General features: G+C 42.9%; 1 protein-coding gene across 3 annotated transcripts in view; it reads right to left on the reverse strand.

The window, feature by feature from the left end:
* Window positions 1–15,884: 15,884 nt before the first annotated feature.
* Window positions 15,885–19,583, reverse strand: part of DHFR (dihydrofolate reductase) — a 638,672-nt gene continuing 634,973 nt past the window's right edge. For all 3 annotated transcript variants that reach the window (XM_069777680.1, XM_069777678.1, XM_069777679.1), the window contains 2 exons: window positions 19,212–19,327; window positions 15,885–17,572 (listed from right to left, as the gene is read on the reverse strand). In XM_069777680.1, coding sequence (XP_069633781.1) covers window positions 17,485–17,572; window positions 19,212–19,327 — 204 coding nt within the window. In that variant the 3' untranslated portion in view covers window positions 15,885–17,484. The remainder of the gene's footprint in view (window positions 17,573–19,211; window positions 19,328–19,583) is intronic.

Genomic DNA, 19,583 nt, shown 5'->3' on the forward strand with positions numbered 1-19,583 from the left:
AAAGTCCAACGAACAAAAAAAAGTAAGTTGAAATACACTTGACATTTTTATCACAGATTTCCTCCTCTCCCTCCCCCTGTTTATTTCACTCCATAGCATCATGCTCTGCAGATACAGGTGCTTTTGCTGAGCAGTGACATTCAGTGGCTTGTCAGTCACCATAAGAACAGTTAGCTATGGGTCTTCATGCTTGCAATGTGTTAAGTATTTATTAAATATAGCTGTTGTTTGGTGACAGGGTGTAACAATGGTCACACATAGCGTGTGTTTGGGGAAGATACCTCACAATATTTGGGATGTCAGGAAAAAACACAAGTGACAAATGCATGAGATGAACCGGTTCACCTTTGGTAGCACTTATTTCTGGGCTTACGGCCCTCACAAAGACTGTTCATTGTGTATGTGTGACTGCAGTCCTGTTCTGAGCAACTGAGGAGGATGAAAGGGGGCCAGACCTTCTCTGTCCCACCCTCATGGGAGCAAACGTCCCACTTCTGATCACTGCTGGGAATGGGGGTACCACTGTGGTACTATCATCTTCTTTTGACCGGTGGTTGTTTTTTTTCCCCTCTGTCTTGATAAAACATTTTTTAAAAAGTAATTGCATTGAAATTACTTTAAGGATGCATTCAATTATACTGCAAGTACATGATTCAGTAGTGTCTATCTCAGCTTTCATTGATGTGCAAATCATTATTATGAAATGCATATTTCTGACAAGTAATATATTCAAGATTACTATCAAGTCTTTTATAAAAAAGTATCCAATTAATTTGTGCTTTGGGTTTCCAGAAACAAACTAAAGAGAAAAACCTTTTAGATAGCACACCTGCTGGAATTCTGTGTTCTCCCTTGGTTTTGACCTACCTGGAAGTCGCCGGTGATTTTACATTTCTTTCATACTTATCTAAAGCTCTTCTGATACTTATCTGCTTGCTTTACTTAAGTGATGGCATATACCACTTCTTAGACAAGTCTTTTCACCTGCAGAAATACCTTTTACGGCCAAAAGAACATTCAACAGGCATGGAAAGAGAAGAATGCTACTTGAAGTCATGCAGCAGATCAACGCTAAAAATGAGACTGTCTTTCTGACATCCGATCTAATGCCTCCAATTGCTTAAATTCACTGTATCCATTGACTTTACGAGGACTGTCAATGTCAGTGAGAGAGGAGGAAGGCTAGCCTAACCCAATAGCTAAATTTTGAAAATTTGGAGTAGACTGTGTTGCCAGGATATTGTATGAACCTGGCCTGGAGAAAGCCCAAGATGTTTTTGTGCAGGCAGGTCAGCAGCTCCAGCGTGCCTGAGATCTCACCGGTGCTTGTAGGTACTAATAAATTTCATTTCAGAAACCCAACTAATCATTATATACGCAGCCTGGGACTGTCAGGTCTGCAAAGCAGACTGGCTAATCCCTGAAAGAAGGACCACAGGCATCAGTGGTACAAAGATCCAGCCACATTATTTATATGTTGATCTACACTTTGCACTGCAAAGGAAAAGGAGGCTGCATGGGGGAAAAGGAAAGTGGAGAAAGAAATATAAAATGGGGAATAAAAATCCACAAATACTTCAGAATTAGATACTATATGATTAAAAGGAAGCGTTACAGATTTGCAACTGGAACAATATAATGCAGAATACATTCCTGAATGCTGGATGAAGATAACCATGATTTCATCTGGAGAATCTGTTAATTACAGGAGAATGTGCTGGGGGCTGCATCACCCTAAAATTTCCACTCTGGGAACAAAGTGCAGCTGGACTTACTTAAGACCCAGTGACACTGGCTCAGTGGAAATACACATGCCACACCTGGACTGGGTACAGCCTGCTCCAAAAAAAACCAAAGCTAGCTATCTTGAAGTGAAAGATCACAGTTCAAGCAGATACCCTAAAAGAGTAATTTATTTGAGAATTCATCACAGATTGATGCTGAACAGGTCGGGACTATAAAACATTCCTAAATCTAATTAACTGCAATGTCAGAACCACTACATGTGTTACTGGGATGTCAGGACTGACACAGCTGCTCTTCAGCTGTGGAGGTAAACTTGTGCCAAGATAGTAGTTTAATGAACAAGGAACTATGCAACCTAGTCCGTAACAGTGAATCATGAACTGGTCTTTCAGATCATCCACAAATTTCTGGTATTCTTGTACAACTAATATTCCTGGAACACTCTTTCTGTCACTTTATTTTCAAAAAGCAATATTGTCCTGGAAAGTGCTCTGAGATCAAGTAGCACAAAGAACTGCATAGTATGAAAATCAATTTCTGAAGCCGATGATGACTTGTTTCCAAGAAGTAGATAGCCACTGTTGTGGATTTGTGCTGGGTCCTGTTCTGAGGTCAGGCTGGCAAATATCAGAGTGATAACCCAGAGTCCTATTGTGATACGGGTCCTGCTGCCATTGTAGTGGGAAAAGCCACTAAAACTTCAAAGTTTTAGCACTTCCTCCTCCAACCTTTGCTTCTTGATTTTTAAATAGCACTGAATTACTAAAAAAAAACCTCTCACAGTGTTTTGTTACATCTAACTGTAAATAATCACAAAATTCGGGGGGTGGGGGGGAAGCTCATTGACCTTATAATGTGTAAAAAATACAAACATGACCAACATTTTCACTGAATAAAGGAGTGCTATGAATCAATGTTCTTGCAAGGTGTTCCTCACTTTTTCAATGTGAAAGCCAAATTTTCTGCCCTCTGTGCCTCACCCCTATTGGAGTTACACAAACAAGCTTTCACAGTAGTGTTTAGAGAGTCTAGAATCACTCCAGTAAAATTAAGTCATCGATTCTCATCTCTGAAAAAAGATGTGTGTACATGCTTAAAAAGCATAAGCCTTTAAATATTTTGGTGATTTTTCATATCCACATTAACCCTGTAAATTCTCTCAGTCAGTGTAACAAGAACTCAGATTTCCTATTCTGTCGTAAACACATTGAAATTTACCACAAGAGTAACTTTTGATGAAAAAAATTACCACTCTAACACAGCCAAAACTACCCCCTCCTCCCTCCTCTACCCCCCCCCCCCCCAAATTTGTCAGAAATAAGTCCAGTTTGGAAACCTAGCCTGTAAAGTGCAACTTTCCATAGCGAAGCATCTGTCTCTTCAGCCTTGCTGTTTTCCAAGGTTAACTGCAGGATGGTCAGGATCTGCAGGTTTCTCACCCATCTTCTCACTTGGGATCTCCTGTCTTTGTACTTCTGAAGAAAGTTGGGAGAGGTTCAGCCAGCTCATTAAGTACTTTTTTCCTGTCACAGTATTTATCATCTTTCCGAGTACTCTTTCTCATTTGGAGGTGTTTCCTATGGCACTAATTACTGCCAGAGAGTGGTTGGAGCATGGTGGAGAGCACTAGGAGAGGAAAGTTTTCACTGGGGCTCTACATTAAGGTCAGTGTTGTCGCTCACTCCTGTTTCACAGCATCCTGACTCGTAACCTAACGGCTCTAAAGTTTTTCCTGAGGGAGATCTGGAAAAAACATGGACAGGCAACTTCTCTACAGAGAACACACCTGAAAGATATAAACGCAGGCTAGAAGAGTAAGCATGTTAAAGGCTTTTCCCTTAAAAATCCACTGAGAGGGAAGGGACCACTTTTTGGACCGAGAAGAGCCTGACAGAGTTGCTTTGCAAGACAAACGCCCCACGTACGGACCTTCAGTCACCGACCCGAACCCTTCCTCAGCATTCCGGCCACCCTACCTCACGCGCTCCAAAACGTTAAAACAAACCAAAACCAACCAAACGAACAAAAAAACCCCCAAACGCGCCAGCCCCTTCGTGTGGGGAACGGCGAAGGCCAGGCGACGCCGCGCCGGGCGGAGGTGTCAGGAGGAGGGCGAGGGGAAGAGTTTTTACCTGTCGCCGTCGGCAGCGTCGCCTCCTCCCGCATCGCGGCCCGCCGGGCGGGAAGGGACGCGCCTGCAGCTCCCCGGGCACCTCTGGCCGAGGGGAGCGCTCTGACAGCCCGCGCGGCGTTCCCGCGCCGCGCTGAGGAACAACCCCCGCCGCCGGGCGCACCGCCGGGGCGTGCAACTTCAGCCGGCGCCGTCCGCTGAGCTGCCTCGGGCAACGCCCCCGGACGATCCGCCCAGCGGCCGCCGGCGCGGCCGCGGGAGCGCGCAGCCCTGAGGGAGACGGCGGGGGGGAGCGGGCTCCCCGCCTGCCTCCCGCCCGCCCCGGCGGCGCTGAGGGGAGGCGCGGGGCGGCCGCCGCCCCTGGCTCACCTGCGGGGCGGGGCGGGACGGGGCGGGACGGGACCTCCCGCCGGGGCTGAGCGCAGGCGGCCCGGCCCGGGCTCCGGCCGGCCCGCGGGGACCGGGCGGGCAGCGCGGCGGCGCCCCCCGGCGACAGCGGCCGGCGGGGCGGAGGGGGGCCGCGGAGCGGAGGCGAGGCGAGGTGAGGCGGGCGGCCGCCACACCCGCTCCCCCTCACACCCCCTCACGCCCGCCCCCTCGCCAACCGCCACCCCCCGTCACGCCCCCCTCAGCCCCCTCACAGCCGTCCCCACACAGCTTCGCGCCCACCCCCCCCCACAGCCCCCCCCCCGCCTCGCACCCCCTCAAGCCCGCTCCCTCACCCACTCACCCCCTCAAGCCCGCTCCCACACCCGCTCACCCCCTCAAGCCCTCTCCCACACCCCCCGTGCCCATTCCCTCCCCATCCCCCTCCACGCGCCCAAATCCACGCACCCCCTCAAACCCAGACCCCCTCGCACCCATGCGCCCCACGCACTTACACGCCTCTACACCCACCCACAGCCTCACTCTCTCCCACGCCCCCACCCCTCCTCGCCCCCCCAACCCCTCACACCCACGTTCTGTTCACTCACACCCCGCTCACCCCCTCACCTCCACACCACCTCGACCCCCGCACCCTTACACATCCCCACACCCTCTCCCCTCCCGCACCCACGATGTGGCCCACACCCCCCATCCCACAGCAGCTCCGGCCGTTTCCCGCCTGGTGAAGAGTGTGGCTTCCACCCCTCACGACACAGACGGCACCGAGATGCGTTCGGCTGTGCTTACTCGCTGCCTTAACATGTAGTGAACGGCAGAAACAACCCACCTAAGACCCTTCTTCACCACCTCACTGCTTCCCATCGCCCAGGGGCGTGAATTTAACGGCCTTAGCAGGAACTAGAGGGAGGTGAGCCCAAAGACATGCTTCCTTCAGGTGTATTCAAGTTTTACTCTGCAGTAAGCCCTGGCTGCTTTGGACGGCAAAACTGCCGAAAGGCAAAAAAAATAATTTGGGTCCTGTCTGCTCCTAGGAGGACTAAGAGGTCCCAGTTCTCTCACAAGGCTTCTTTATTAATAAACAATCCTAAATCCATCCGTCTGGTTAAATTTTTTATGATGAGTTTTTTTTCCTGTGCAGGAGTACTCACGGACCCTGTTGGAGATGAAGGCCCCCATGCCAATATGGGATTACCTCATATCATGGATTGTCTCTCTGCTGCTTGCTCCGTGACAGAAGCAATCTGCCAAGAAGCCTGCCAAGAAAGACATTTTCTTCTTTCTTGATGCTTGACATTGCCCACCACCAAACGAATGTGGCAGCAAACAAGTCCCAGTCCCTGGGATTTTCTTGTGCAGCAGGCAAATGAAAAGTTTATCTGCAGCACTGCTTTAATGCAATATCATTTATATAGATTTGTTTCCTGAGAAGTAGGTTATGTTATGTTTTCCAGAGTGGCTTGGAATCAGCCTCAGCACCCAACAACCTTCAACAAGAAAAATTTATTCCAACAAAGCCAAGGTGTAGGCTCCCGACTATGAAATCAGAAAAAATTTGCAAAATAAAAAAATTCCTGTCAAATACTAGAATCAATTTCTTCTCACAGCTGCTATGTAGCATTTCTCTGAGGTTATCTTAGCTCCTTCAGTCCCAGTTTTCTAACCTCATTGTCTCATAGGACTCCCGTTCCTTACTGGGGGCTTTCAGGTTACTACTAAAATCCTATGAAATTTCAAAGCATGGTGAAAGAACCTTTTTGATTTTCATGCAAGTTTAGGACACCTTCACAGAATCACATAATGCCTGAGGTTGGAACTAACCTTTGGAGGTTATCTGGTCCAACCCTCCCTGATCAACCAGGGTCACCTAGAGCCACCTGCCCAGGACCACGTCCAGGTATGTTTTCGATGTCTCCAAGGATGGAGACTCCACAAGCTCTCTGGGTGACCTCTGCCAGCGCTTGGTCACCCTCACAGTGAAAAAGTGTTTCCCAGCGTTCAGAGGGAATCTCTTGTTCCAGTTTCTGCCCACTGCCTCTTGTCCTGTCACTGAGCTCTACTAGGAAGAGCCTTTCTACTAGAAAACCTCCTTTGCACCCTCCTTTCAGATATTTGCATACCTTGAGAAGATCCCCCTGAGCCTTCTCTTCTCCAAGCTAGTCAGTAGCAGCTCTCTCAGCCTCTCCTCATAGGAGAGATGCTCCAGTCCCTTCGTCATTTTCACAGCCATTTGCTGGACTCTCTCTGGTATGTCCGCATCTCTCGTACTGGGGAGTCCAGCGCTGGACACAGTACTCCAGGTGTGGCCTCACCAGCGCTAAGCGGAGGGGAAGGATCACCTCCCTCGACCTCCTGGCAATACTTCACCTAATGCACCCCAGACTATTGTTAGCCACCTTTGTGGTGAGGGCGCATCGCTGGCTCATGTTGGTCTTGGTATCCACCAGGACCCCCAGGTCTTTTTCTGCAAAGCAGCTTTCCATCTGGGTGGCCCCAGCGTGTCCTGGTGCCTGGGTTTGTTCCTCCTCAGGTGCAGGACTTGGGACTTCCCCTTGCCGAACTGTTGAAGTTCCTGTCAGCCCATTCTCCAGCCTGTGCAGGTCCCTCTGGGTGGCTGCAAGACCCACTGGTGTATCAGCCAGTTCTTCCAGTTTTGTGTCATCTGCAAACTTGCTGAGGGTACACTCTGCCCCACCAACCAAATCACTGATGAAGATGTTAAACAGGACTGGACCCAGCATTGGCCTCTGGGGTACACCGCTTGTTACTGACCTCCAGCTAGACTTCGTGCCACTGATCACCACCCTCTGGGCCTCGTCTTTCAGCCAGTTTTCAACCCACCTCACTGTCTGCTTATCCAGCCCATACGTCAACAGCTTCTTTATGAGGATCTTCTGGGAGACAGTGTCACAGGCCCCACTGAAGTCCAGGTAGACAACATCCACTGCTCTTCCCTCATCTAACAGGCCAGTCATTTCATTGTAGAAGGTCATCAGGTTGGTCAAGCATGCCTTCCCCTTGGTGAAGCCAAGCTGACTACTTCCCATCGCCTTACTGTGCTGTAGTCTTGCTTAGCTGCTTGGTGCCTCTGATGATGCTTACGGAGTATCCTTAAGCACACCTGTGGATGACGGGACTGCCTGCTGATATGTCCAACATTCCAAGGATATTTTCTTGGAATGCCGATTCTCACAAAAGCACGCTGTAACAGTTTTAGACAACATTTTGCAGAAGTTTTGACTGCCTTTGGGCACGCTAACTTTTTGTGGTGGCGACACGTGGACGATACAATAGACCTGGGACCTGCAGCAACTGCCATGTCTCTCTCGCAAACACTTAATTGCGGTGGCTGTAGTGCTGTTACCATGCAAGGTCCTGTACTCATCTATTTAAAAAGGCACCTGCTGCCTCAAAGACGTTGTTGTCTCGGCATGTAATAAAAGACAACAGGTGAAGGCAGCAAACAAATAGGGGAGGTGAGGGCAAAGTAACAGCAAAACAATCCATCATGCTTGGTATAATAAGTAGCAGTCACAGGGCACCAGCATCCTTGATGCTGTGAAGGGCTTTTTTAGGCATCACAGGAGAGAGAAGTTTCCAGGAGGAATGTGAAGGAGATTTGTGCCATTCTACTTCTAACAAGAGCATGACAGGATTGGTTAGATACCAGCATGACTAAGAGCTGGATGAATCGTATGAATAAGACACTAAGACAAACAACATCCCAAGGGCAGGTTCTTCAGTTACTCTTTAACCCTGTCTTTCAAAAACTAAGTTGGGAGAATGTCCACAGACTGTTTTTTTTTCCTGCAGTGCGATTCTAATTATCTTTGTTTTCTTTTACTCTCTGCACCTCACCCACATTGTTAATACTCGGTCTTTGCCAAACAGTCTCCGAAAGGCATGTATATTGAACACCCACTCTTTGGGAAGGTTACTGCTCATCTCAGACCTGTTGTTGTGTGAATTATATAAGATACGGAGGCGGTGTACACTTGTGTGTGGTTCATCAATTTTGTTGCTGGAGCATCTTCACTTCTGCGGTTTCTGCAGCTCTCATGTACACTTTCTTATTCCGCCTTCCATCCTTGCTTGCATTGTACTGTTGTGCTTATGATAGCCAACATAAATCTTTGACCAAAAAAAAGTGTTTCGTACCACTTCTTAGAAGAGCACTTTTTGGGTGATAATTAGATTTTTTTTTTAATAAATGTCACAGTATCCTCCCTTTTGGCTACTTTTAATTGGATATAAAAACAACTGTTGGTACCAAGAAGTTAATTCTTATGTTAACAGTGAAGTAGGGTGGAAAACCAGAGTAGGGAATACATCAATGCAGCACAAAGTTTAGTCTAAAATACAGAAGATGTTTACATATACACATAGCATATTAGTTTATCATACTTCTTGGTATCCCTCTCAGGATCTCTACCAACCCAGTCCTCTCCCATACTTCACTGACAGTTCGGCTAGCTAGATATCTACCAGGGGAAAGTTTTATGGTCACAGAATACTAATATTCATTTTAATTGACTAAAATGTTCCACTGCACTGATTCTTGATAAACTTTTGTCCAAATACGGGCAGGCAGGCAGTAAAACTGAAGAAACATACTTAGTTTTCTGGTAGCCAGCTCAACAAGCTGCTGGAAGCCCAGAGCTGCACTGCAGACCTCAAGCCCGGGGACCTTGTTTTGGGAAGGTGGTTTCAGAGCTTAAACCCCAGGCTTTGCAGCCGGGAGTCCGGGCACACCTGAGAGCCCTGCCTCTCCTGGCACTGCTGGCATTTCCAAGTGCTATTGACCACAGCAGGGGACTTTCCTGGGTCTTTGGGGATCCTGGGAATCAACAAAATTAGCTGCTCCATTTTTTTAACAGAAAAAAAAAAGAACGGAAATATTTTGACTTGATCTGAAAAAAAACTGGTTTGGGATTTTGCTTTCCATGTGAAATGGGAATGGTAAACACTTTGGTTGTCATGTCTGTTTGGTACTGACCAGCCTCAGCCTACACTAGCAAAAACTGATTCAAATTAAGAAGGAGCCATGATTGCTTACTATATATAATTATTTGTATATTAATGCATTAGCATGTAAATTGTTGAGCATGGTATAATGTAATATAAGTAATTCTAGTAATTCTATTACTTTATTATGTATTGGTGGATAGAATTTTTTTCAAAACTGAATAAATGGAAAAATACAAAAGCATAATTAACTTGTTTTAGTTGTGGTAACTGAATCCCCCTCCCCCAATTAATATTATTATATACTGATTTGGTACCTTAAAAATACATTTAAAAACACTACATACAGAGGCAGATGTTTACTGTGCTGGAACTGTTTGCTGAAAGGAATGCAATAACACATTGAAAACAACAGTGTTTCTTAAAAATACTTTTATTCAATGTAACACGTACAGCTGTTTAAAATACTGAAGTGAGATTATCCTAGAGAACTAGAGACATCACCGGAGAGGCGTAAAAGAGGAGAGAGGAGACAGAGGCAGTAGGCGGAGTATAGAGAAGCGCTATGTTGTCTTTCAAAAATAATAAAGAAAACCAAACAGAATAAATTAGGACTCCATCAAGAGTCTCACAAGAGGCCACAACTCTGCAGACAGTACAAAATCTAGAGTAACACTTTATTATTTTACTGGTTTGTTTACTTAGATAGTTTTGGTTGAGGTGTACGTGCTGTTGTACTGTCTTCGCTAACACACTCTGTTGGGTCAATCACACTAACTAAGGGCGCTGAGACAGGTTTGTTTGATGTTTAGTCTGGTGTTCCTCCTTTGGCTTCAGTGAGGTCATGCCAAAGCCAAGTTTTCTCCCAGTTTCCATCAGGCATGTTTTAATTACCTAGTTATGACATGGAGTCTTCCTTCAGGAACAATACACTCTCTGAAGTGTTTGGTGCATTTTTGCCAATTACTTCAATTAAAAAATTGTGCGTGGGAATTGCTTTTGTAATACTTGCAGGAATAATTACAATTGTTGAGGGAACAGGAATCCTTCAAATTATTTTAGAGAATATATTGCACTAAAATGTCTTGTTCCATGGACGTGACCATTTGCAATGCTGCAAAACACAAGTGCTAGTTTCCTAAGTGTTGTAAATCAGCAGGCTCATGGGATAACTCCCTTTTGCCAGTGTTTTTATTTCCTCTTGTGTGAATCAGATATTACTAACACAGTATGTGAACAGCCATAGAGACAATTCTTTCTCATAAATGTGTTCATAAAAATTGAAAATAGATTGTGAAATAAGTTATTTTAAAATTATTTGACATTATACTGTTAGGCATAGTGGTAAAGTAAGAGGGCAGCAAAGCGTGCTCTCTGCCATATAACAAGGACTTTTGTCAATAGAGTGAATCCTGATCACAGCACTTGTTTTCTAATTAGAGTGAAAAATCACATAATAGTTCAAGATATCAACTGCTACTTTCTCTGCTTACAGGCTTGTCTGAAATTCATATACTAGTGATGGTCAATATCAGATGAATCTTTCATACTACTGAGAAGAGGAACATACACTCACAGTTTTGTTAAAAAGTTGTTTGTTTTTTTTCCCCTGACAGATTCTTTTTTTTTTTGAGTAAGCCAAGCCATTATTCTGCCATAACTTGAAGGATATGGATTTCCTTCACATGAGGGTAAATAATATACTGAATGAAAGTAATCATGATTTAGATTACAGGAGAAAGATGTCTGTATCCTTTGTGCACTGTACTAGTTTCTAAAGGAATCTGAATTACATATGAGAAAAAAATGTATAGTGAATTGTGCAGTAAACAATGGTGTAATCGCTATGTTACAAAAGGAAAAAAATCTACATTATTCCATCTGAAAGACAGCCATGATTTGATGAAGGACACTTAGACTCAATACTGTGAAGAAATCAATTTTGACTGACTGAAGTAGCAATATGCACAAAAGTACTTAGTGAGTAAAGAACTCCAGAAGAACAGATTGCCTTTTTATATGATTAACGACTGAACAAACATGAAAAAATTGAATTTAAAATTAATTAGGAAAATTAATTCTTTCTAAACATAGGTATGTTAAATTAATGAGGTTTTCCACCTAGGACTCTTGATGGGAACAGATCTAAATTTTAACCTTTCTGAACAAAACCTAACAAGAGGAGGTATAATGATCAAAACCCCCTCTTGCACTTGTGAAAATGAAGCTCTCTTTCAAGCTGATTTCACAAGAAATAGTTTTCATGAGATTTTTTTGCCATGTTTGATAACCTACAGATACAGCATTGAAAAGCTCAAAAGCTTCTAAAGTGCTCCTTAGTGCAACTGCACAAGCTTCACTGGAAATCAGTGGCCCAATCTATTTTAAGTTAATTTACTCTTACATGAGAAGTACATCTAATATTTTTTCTCTTTCCTGTTCTTATTTACTGCAAGAATGGGAATGGGATGTAGCACCCCAGTGAGATGTTCTGGTCATGGTTTAGAGCAGGCATCCTCCAAGCACACGTTCTGGGGGCTGCGAGGTGTGCTCCTCCGTAGAGCGTGTCCACAGACAGCTCACGTCAAATTATTCCAGGTTTTAAAGCTGCTCACCTAGCTCTAGCTGCAGTGAGTGATGACATTACTGCTCCTGCTTGCTCACCACTGTCAGTCACTAGGAGCTACTGGCCCCACAGCTGTATCAGTGGGAAGGATCACTTGAGTTTTTCCTTTTCCTTTCAGGCAAACCCACTTTGTTCAGCTAAAGTCACTCTCCACTGGATATTTAAATGAACCCATCTGGCTCTGCTGGAGGTGCATTAGGCATAATCCCTCCAGCAAGCTGAGAGATAGAGCAGGGATCTCGAGCAAAGGACTGGTAACTCATCAACTAGTATGGCTGTCTAAAATGAGTGTGACTGTTGCCAGCAGGATTTTGTGTGAAAAAATGTGAGTTTGGAGGAAGGATGAACATTAAAGGCATGTTGCTTCCAAGGAACAAATGCCCTGTTTTTCTGCAAGTGTCCTTCTCAATTAAATCAATGACGCAATTTATAACCAAAGTGACTTCTATATAATGGTTTGTTTATTGAAAAAGATTCTGCTTGGTATTAGGAGCTCATTAAACTGAAGTGCTGAAGGAAAAGACATTGATTTAGGCTTCTGTGAGTAATGGTGTACCATCCATTTCCTGTCCTCTCAAGTTCTGTATTTATTTTTCTTCCCATCTGTTTTTTTTGTAGCAGACATAATTTAGCAAAATATTTAATTTCATACCTAAAGCTTTCCTTAATCAGGCAAATATGTGGCCCGATTTCAGGAAGAACACTTACTGTCACTTAATCAGGCATAAGCACATACTTAAGAGCACTCTATCTGAAATACCTACTTTTCTTGATCAGAACAATTCTCTGAATTTCTGTAAATTTCCAATCCAACAGGACAGCTGACAAGATAAGGGACAGAATTGAGAGGACCAGAGCTTGAGGACTGAAGGTGATACACAAATGCTGTAGCCAAGACCATTAAAGATACAAGCAAAACAAGATTTACATGGTGAGATAATCTACTTTATTAAACTATGCAATTTAATTGGAGATAAACAGGCAACTTCTGGCATGTAAGCCCTTGTTCAAGCCACCAGAAAACAGTCTTGAGAATGTAACCACAACAGCCCTCTGCCTGAGACCTTGCCTGTTCTTTTTCCAACCATGTCAATTAATCTAATAAAAGACTTCTTGTACAAATTTTGCTTTGACGTTATTTGAAAGGAGACGGAATGATCTGCAGACAGAAAACAGGACAGAATAACCCAGGGTCACCCCAGAGCCAGCAGAAAGCAAGTCCTTATAATTGAAGACCAAGAAATATCGGCAGGTTTCCCACATGCGGTACCAGAAGCATATGCTGTCCACTGAGGGAACCAGGAGATAGTCAGCCCAGGCACAATGCTAACCCTTGGGCTACTGGATGCTCTGGGATGGGACTCCTCCTTTCAGATGTAGTGCAGGCACTTCAGGGTAGGAACTGTAGCTGAGGATTTCTGCATAGCTGACAAAGGCAGTCACGCAGACATCCAAATCCTGAAAATCCTTCACTAATGAAATTCTTTGTCACAGCAACTTACAAGTGCTAAACCCCGCAGCAGTTTGAAAGCCTTTCCTTAGTAATTACAGTTACAGGGCAAAGTAACACAAGAAACTGTGTAATCTTTCTAGGAAACATCAATTTCCTCTTCTCACCTCTCTTTCCCCACTTCTACTCTTTTGTTCCAGCACCTGCCTCTTCAGAAGATTTTTGTGATTTTTTTGGTCAGCCTACCCTGACTTGGTAGGCTTCATTCCTGCAGCCCTCCTGGGCAAGCAGAGACAGTTAATGCACAACTGAATAATGAGGGAAGTATCTCCTAGTTTCATACTTAACTAAGCTTTTTCACCTCATTTGTCACCTCTAGTCACCTCATTTTCTGCACTGATTAACAAACAACCCTTCCCACAGCTTCTCCCCTCTCCAAATCAGCTGCTGCCTGCTCCTATCTTCCTCTTCTGTTAGCATAGCTCAGAATTAGTTTGGCTTTAGGTTTAAGCCTTTGGCAAATCAGTTGTAGTCTGAAGGCAACATGGTTGTCTAGTCCAAATTAAGATCTCATGTCAAGCGCTCCCGATGCTCTCCTTAGATAACACACAGAAGCTAATCACTGTCATTTTCCCCTTCCTGTTTTCCCCCGGTGTTCTGTATATATACTAATAATATTTTGTTTGCTAAATTAGGAAACTCATATAATTTAGAGTGTACCTTTCTTCTCCATGGATTGCTCTCCATGACAGAGATTTGTTGTTGGAATGTTCCCTAGTCTGTCCTTGAATACACTGTTGCCGTAACACTACCGGTGAGCTACTGAAAACATCAGCTTTCTACCGCCAAATGGAAATTGCCATCCACTGTCAGGTAAGAGAGATAATGAGTAATAGACAAGCAACAGAAACATTAATGGTTTGTTTTTCACCTATTATGCAGACCCTCTGGTTTTAGCTATCTTGTTAAAACTAGTATTACCCTTAAAAATTAAATTTTTAATCTGTTTAGAACACTTTGTTCTTGGGAAAGCATGAATGAGGGGGATTAAATTATATCTGTACTATAGTTTTCTTGGTGATTGGTAATTATATTGTCACTCATGATGCTATTCATTGCACTTAGCTGCATGGAACTGGGGAAAAACATGACATTTCCCCCTGTACTTGACATAATGAGAATCTACAGCTTTTCACAGAATCATACATCAGTGAGGTACGGGAGTAAACAAAACGTGGGAAAGTTGTATTTGGAATAAAGGATTTTTTTTCTTCAAGCCATAGTATAAAATATTTATGTTTTCCCTGGGAAATATAAACGGGGAGGTAACAGGTGCAATGCCCAATTTAGGTGAACAGCAAACACTTATTTTTTTTCTGTTGCTTTTTCAACCAGCCTGCCACCGAGTGAAGCATGGCTTTTGAAAAAGGCCCCATACAAATCCCAGCTAGTAACTCTGGCCTTTAGAAGACAGCAACCATTTCTATTGTCTCAGTTTTTGGATGAACAACCTGAGGTATCTGTAAAAGGGCACAGACTTAAAAGAAGTGCAAAGTAACCATCCTCTGGAAATAATACACCTGTTAGGAAACAGTATTTGTATGTGCTTCTGGAACACAGGGACTCACACCTTTCTTTCTGCCTATCCATCTTCCTGAAACAGTAACCATCTAACCTTGTAGTGGCTGCTATGTCTGCCATTAGCATGAACATACTTCTTTTGGACCCAACTTCACTGACATCAAATACATTTTCCCAATTCTGACTGAAAACCTGTGATGCAAAAGGTGCTGTCCAAATGCAGTGCTTTTATTAAAACAAAAACCAAACAAAAATGCATCTTCTTGGCAGAGTGGCATAGTGAAGAAACTGCATCATTAATAAGTTCTGAAAAGTTTTAAGTAGGAAACTGATGTGTTATTTCCAAAGTTCTCATTTCCACGAATCACAAATTGACTTAATTTGTTGTAGAATTTGACGAATATAGTTAAATCTGAAGAGGACTAAGTCACTCCACAAGAGTCAGAGTAACTATTTATGTTCCCAGTAGGCTTGTTTCCATCCAAGTTAACAGTTCTTCGCAACCAAAGTTGTTGTACAAAACATTCTGGCCTCAGTGAACCATATCTGCTGCAATGTAGGCTTAGGCACAAACACAGTGTAATTCAACACCGCATGAAGTCCTTGCTTCCACTTTTAATAAATGTCAGTTGCCATAAACCACAGTACTCTGCAGACTAGCTGTGCAGAGCTTTCAACAGTGACCTGTTCTTTGATACTAACTGGTACATACTAAACCCTTTTGGGAGGTTATTTTCTCTTGCGAGGGTCACTGTGACTTGCATTTTTAAAAAAAAATAACCTCCCCCTGGTAACAGCCTTTTTCCTTCCTTTTCACAATGTGCTGGCAAATTAAAACTCAGGAGACTTTTTGCTGTATTACGCAAGCATATAACTTCGTTGTTTTAGTCTTCATCGACTGATGTAAAGTCACCACACATAGGGCAAGAAGATCAACACAGTAAAGTACTTATGTTTTTAAGAATGCAAAAGAAACACAGAGAGAACAAACAGCCCAGAATAGATGCAAAAATTGTCTTTATCAGTTAAATGTTGTGAATTGTAATGGAAAATTCAAGGTGTTCACAGCTGACATTTTTTCTCTTATGAAAGAGATTTGCGTTTTCAAAAGCAAGCAAAATCAAAAGAAAACCAGGTGCTGTTATGCTCCTCTGTACAGTTATAACCTGTGTAAGGCCAGTACTGCCCTCCCCGACGTTAGAAATGAGCCTCAGTGTGACATTAAGGGATGACCATTATTACTCTAATCTCCCACAATACTGCTTCATAAGGCAATGCTTTTAAAAATGCTTTGGGGAAACAGTCAACAGAGTTTTGAGGGTTAATTTTTTTTTTTAAAACTTTTTTTTTCACTCCTCTGGTCTCAGACTGATCTGCAGTGAAAGGGAGGCAGGGCTCCCTCCCTGCAGGTTATCACTCTCAGGGTGGCAGCTGCAGCACCAGGAAGCATAGATGGGCATGGTACGCCCTAGCTCCTCTCTGTTGACACTTCATGTATGGAGTCCTCTGCCATCTGACAAACTCCTCACAGCCAGAACATAGCAACAGACTAGTATTACTGATAATGTTGTGATAATATTGGCAATAATAAAGTTTGGTCAAGACTTGGCATTGTATGCCATTAGAATCACAGTGTTACTACAGTACCAGTATATTGCTCACTGCTCTAGTGAACAGTAATGCAGAACATTATTATACTAGCTATGTTTAATGAAAAAGGAAACAGGACTCCACTATCTGCTTATAATCCGTATTTGTATGCAACACAGAATAGTCAAAATCACATCAACAAATTAACATTCTGCATCTGCACTGGTAACATTTAGAAGGGACATAAGAACACAGGTTCTGTTAAGAAAGCAATGTTTATGTTCCTATACTGCAAAGAGGCCACAGTCAAACTGACATACCAACTTCTTATAAGAGCAGCAAGCCTTTACATGGGTGTGAAGTTAACAGAAATGTTAAAACTTCTTTATCAGATTAATTTGTAAGTCAGTGTTTTCAGCCAAAAGGCTTGAAGCAGGCTGTGTACCCAGGATGGTTAAGATGATAAGAGAGGAGTTCCATGATGGATCAATCTAACCCTCAACTGCTGCCTGAGGCTTCCAGACTCCATTCCTCTTGTTATGCTTGCTTACCTTTTCCTCTGCACCAGTATATTTTAAAGATTGTTATAAATGTACATACCACCCCAGTCAAACTCAGGAGTTTTGACACTTTCTCAGTGTTGGGTGTTTTGAATCAGGAGATACTCGAAACCTTTGTTTAGGTAGAAAGGTTCTGAACGAGTCTAATGCCTTTCATTACTCATGGACTTGTTAGGGATGCTGCCGTGGACTGTAAAGATCAATGCAAGATCTCATCCAACCATAGGTGTGGTATTCCTTAGATCTAGCTCTTTCATGCTGCTGACTACCTTCATATTTCCACTGCAGGGTGTATATTCAGAGTGTGGGGTGTGTTTTTTGGAATCATTCACTACTGAGGTATTGTACAATCAAGCAGGATTTTCTCTCAATAATTTAGTATATATTTGCACTCAATAAGACTTCACGATTTAAAATGCCTGCCCTTACACAGAAGTACAGAAAGCCTCATTTATTGTGCTGAGATGGCTTTTTCATAGACCTCAAATTTGTACTGGATGCCATTCTCTTCTTGGATATCAGCAGGGACACCTGGGTACCTGGAGAGAGGGGAGAAGAAAAAGCAAAAGCCAACAAGTAGATAAAAATACCATTATGAGTGACCTGTAATTTATCCAATCAATTCAAAAAGAAAGTTGTTTGAAAAAAGATGAAAATACCATCCTTACAACAGGTATACTAAGTACAAACTGTTTTTAGGAATCATGTTAACTACTATCAGCAACTTGTACACACATCTTTTTAAATTAAGAGAGCATACTGTGATGCAAAAACATCCCCACCTTTTTGGCTTAATCAAAAACCCCCAACATTTTTATTAAAGCCTCCAAGACATTATTTAAAATGTATGCAGAGGTAGAAGAGATACAGAACACTTTTGGGGTTTTTTGCTTTGCTTTTCCTCAGATGCTTTAGAGGAAATGCTAAGGTAAAGGTTTCTTACAAGTCTACGACAGCGTCTTAAAGTAACTGACTGCTCCTCTATATTCCAGATTTACTAAAACAGGTTTTATTAATAGACACTTTCAAAAATCTCTTCAGCCCCCTGTGACAGAATAAGGATTTTGTATGAGTAATGTTGACTTTGAGGGAGAAAGAAATTTCAGATTTTATTCCCTATGTTTGACTCTTGTCAGGTTTCCACTTTAGTGAGGAAATCATCTGCTATTTGATAAATTAATGATTTAAGGCCTAATTCTGATTTCAGTACACTGGCCAAAACCAGTGTATATCTGAGAAACAGAAAAGAGGGAGAGAGGGGAGCTTTAGGTCAGACATCAGTATACTAAAGTGGGCTCATGATATGGCACAGCACAGTTCAGAACATGTTAGAGTTGGAAAAGGTGATTCATCCTCCCCACTCACTTTGTTTGTCTCTCCCGCATCCTTCTTTGCTGTCCCTATCTATGCTCCCCACTTCAGTGCTAATTCATTCCCATGCCCTGTGCAGAGAGCATGACTTGCCATACCTTCTCCTTCTTCCACTGCTGGTCTGTAACCAGCTGGGAACCAAAGCAAGGGTAGCAATAAGAGGAAGAGGTCCTCTCCTTGCTGCTTCTTGAGGCAGATGTTTGAATTTTTGCCACCTCCCTACTGCCTGTTGGATGTAATCTTATTGGAGAGGACATAAAAGTATGACTGGAATATGACAAGGATAACATAGAAGAAACCACAGTGAATGGCAGAAACTTACAGTTCAATACTTGTTTCTACTAAGTTTGTTAGGAAGAAGTAATTTTCTCAGGAGAAAGGAATAACCTTAGAAATCTATAAAGGCTCAACCCTCCCTGCTCAAACCCATTTAATTTGTCTTTGGCAATTTATCAAGACATTCAGAAGCTGAATACCATTGACTAACAACATACTAAGAGTTATGAAGCTTAGTAAATACTTCAGTAATTCTAAAATGAGAAACAGTAAGAAAGTTACTTTTCAAGCAAACCGACAAATGCAATTCTTTACTGTAAAGATTATGGGAAGGTTGAAGAACACAGCAAGTTCCAATAACCTCTCTGTGCTGAGCATGGTGCAATTCCAGGCTGTAAGTAAAATATGACTCTGGGGAAAAATACTGTGAAAAACTCAGAACAGAACATGGCTTTAATAGGACGCTTACATATTTAAAGATTATTAAGTCTTCCATCTGAACACAAGGCTCATATGCATCTTGATACTTACTCCGTGAGAAGTTTGTACTCTTTGTAGTTGATTTCTGGAAAAAATGTGTCACTTTCAAAGTCCTGCAAAATTCTTGTCACAAACAATCGATGATTAATTGGCTTCTCCATTGCTGCCTTTAAAAACAATAGAAATGATTAAAATTTAGTTGTTCCCCATAACACAGCTCAACCATGCATGAAGTAGTGTTGTTTATTAAAATTTTTAATATTCTTGTTTTGTAACACTATTTGAAGCCTGTAAGATAATATCAAATGTAAGTTCTTATTTGGAACACCAGCTTTCTTTGGAACTCTCCAAAATCTTGTTCTCCCTGCACCAGCCATCACCATGGCAGCATTCAAAAAGAACCAAGAGATAAGAGTCTTAGCA

The sequence above is a fragment of the Haliaeetus albicilla genome, chromosome Z (assembly GCF_947461875.1).
Source record: "Haliaeetus albicilla chromosome Z, bHalAlb1.1, whole genome shotgun sequence".
Taxonomy (NCBI): domain Eukaryota; kingdom Metazoa; phylum Chordata; class Aves; order Accipitriformes; family Accipitridae; genus Haliaeetus; species Haliaeetus albicilla.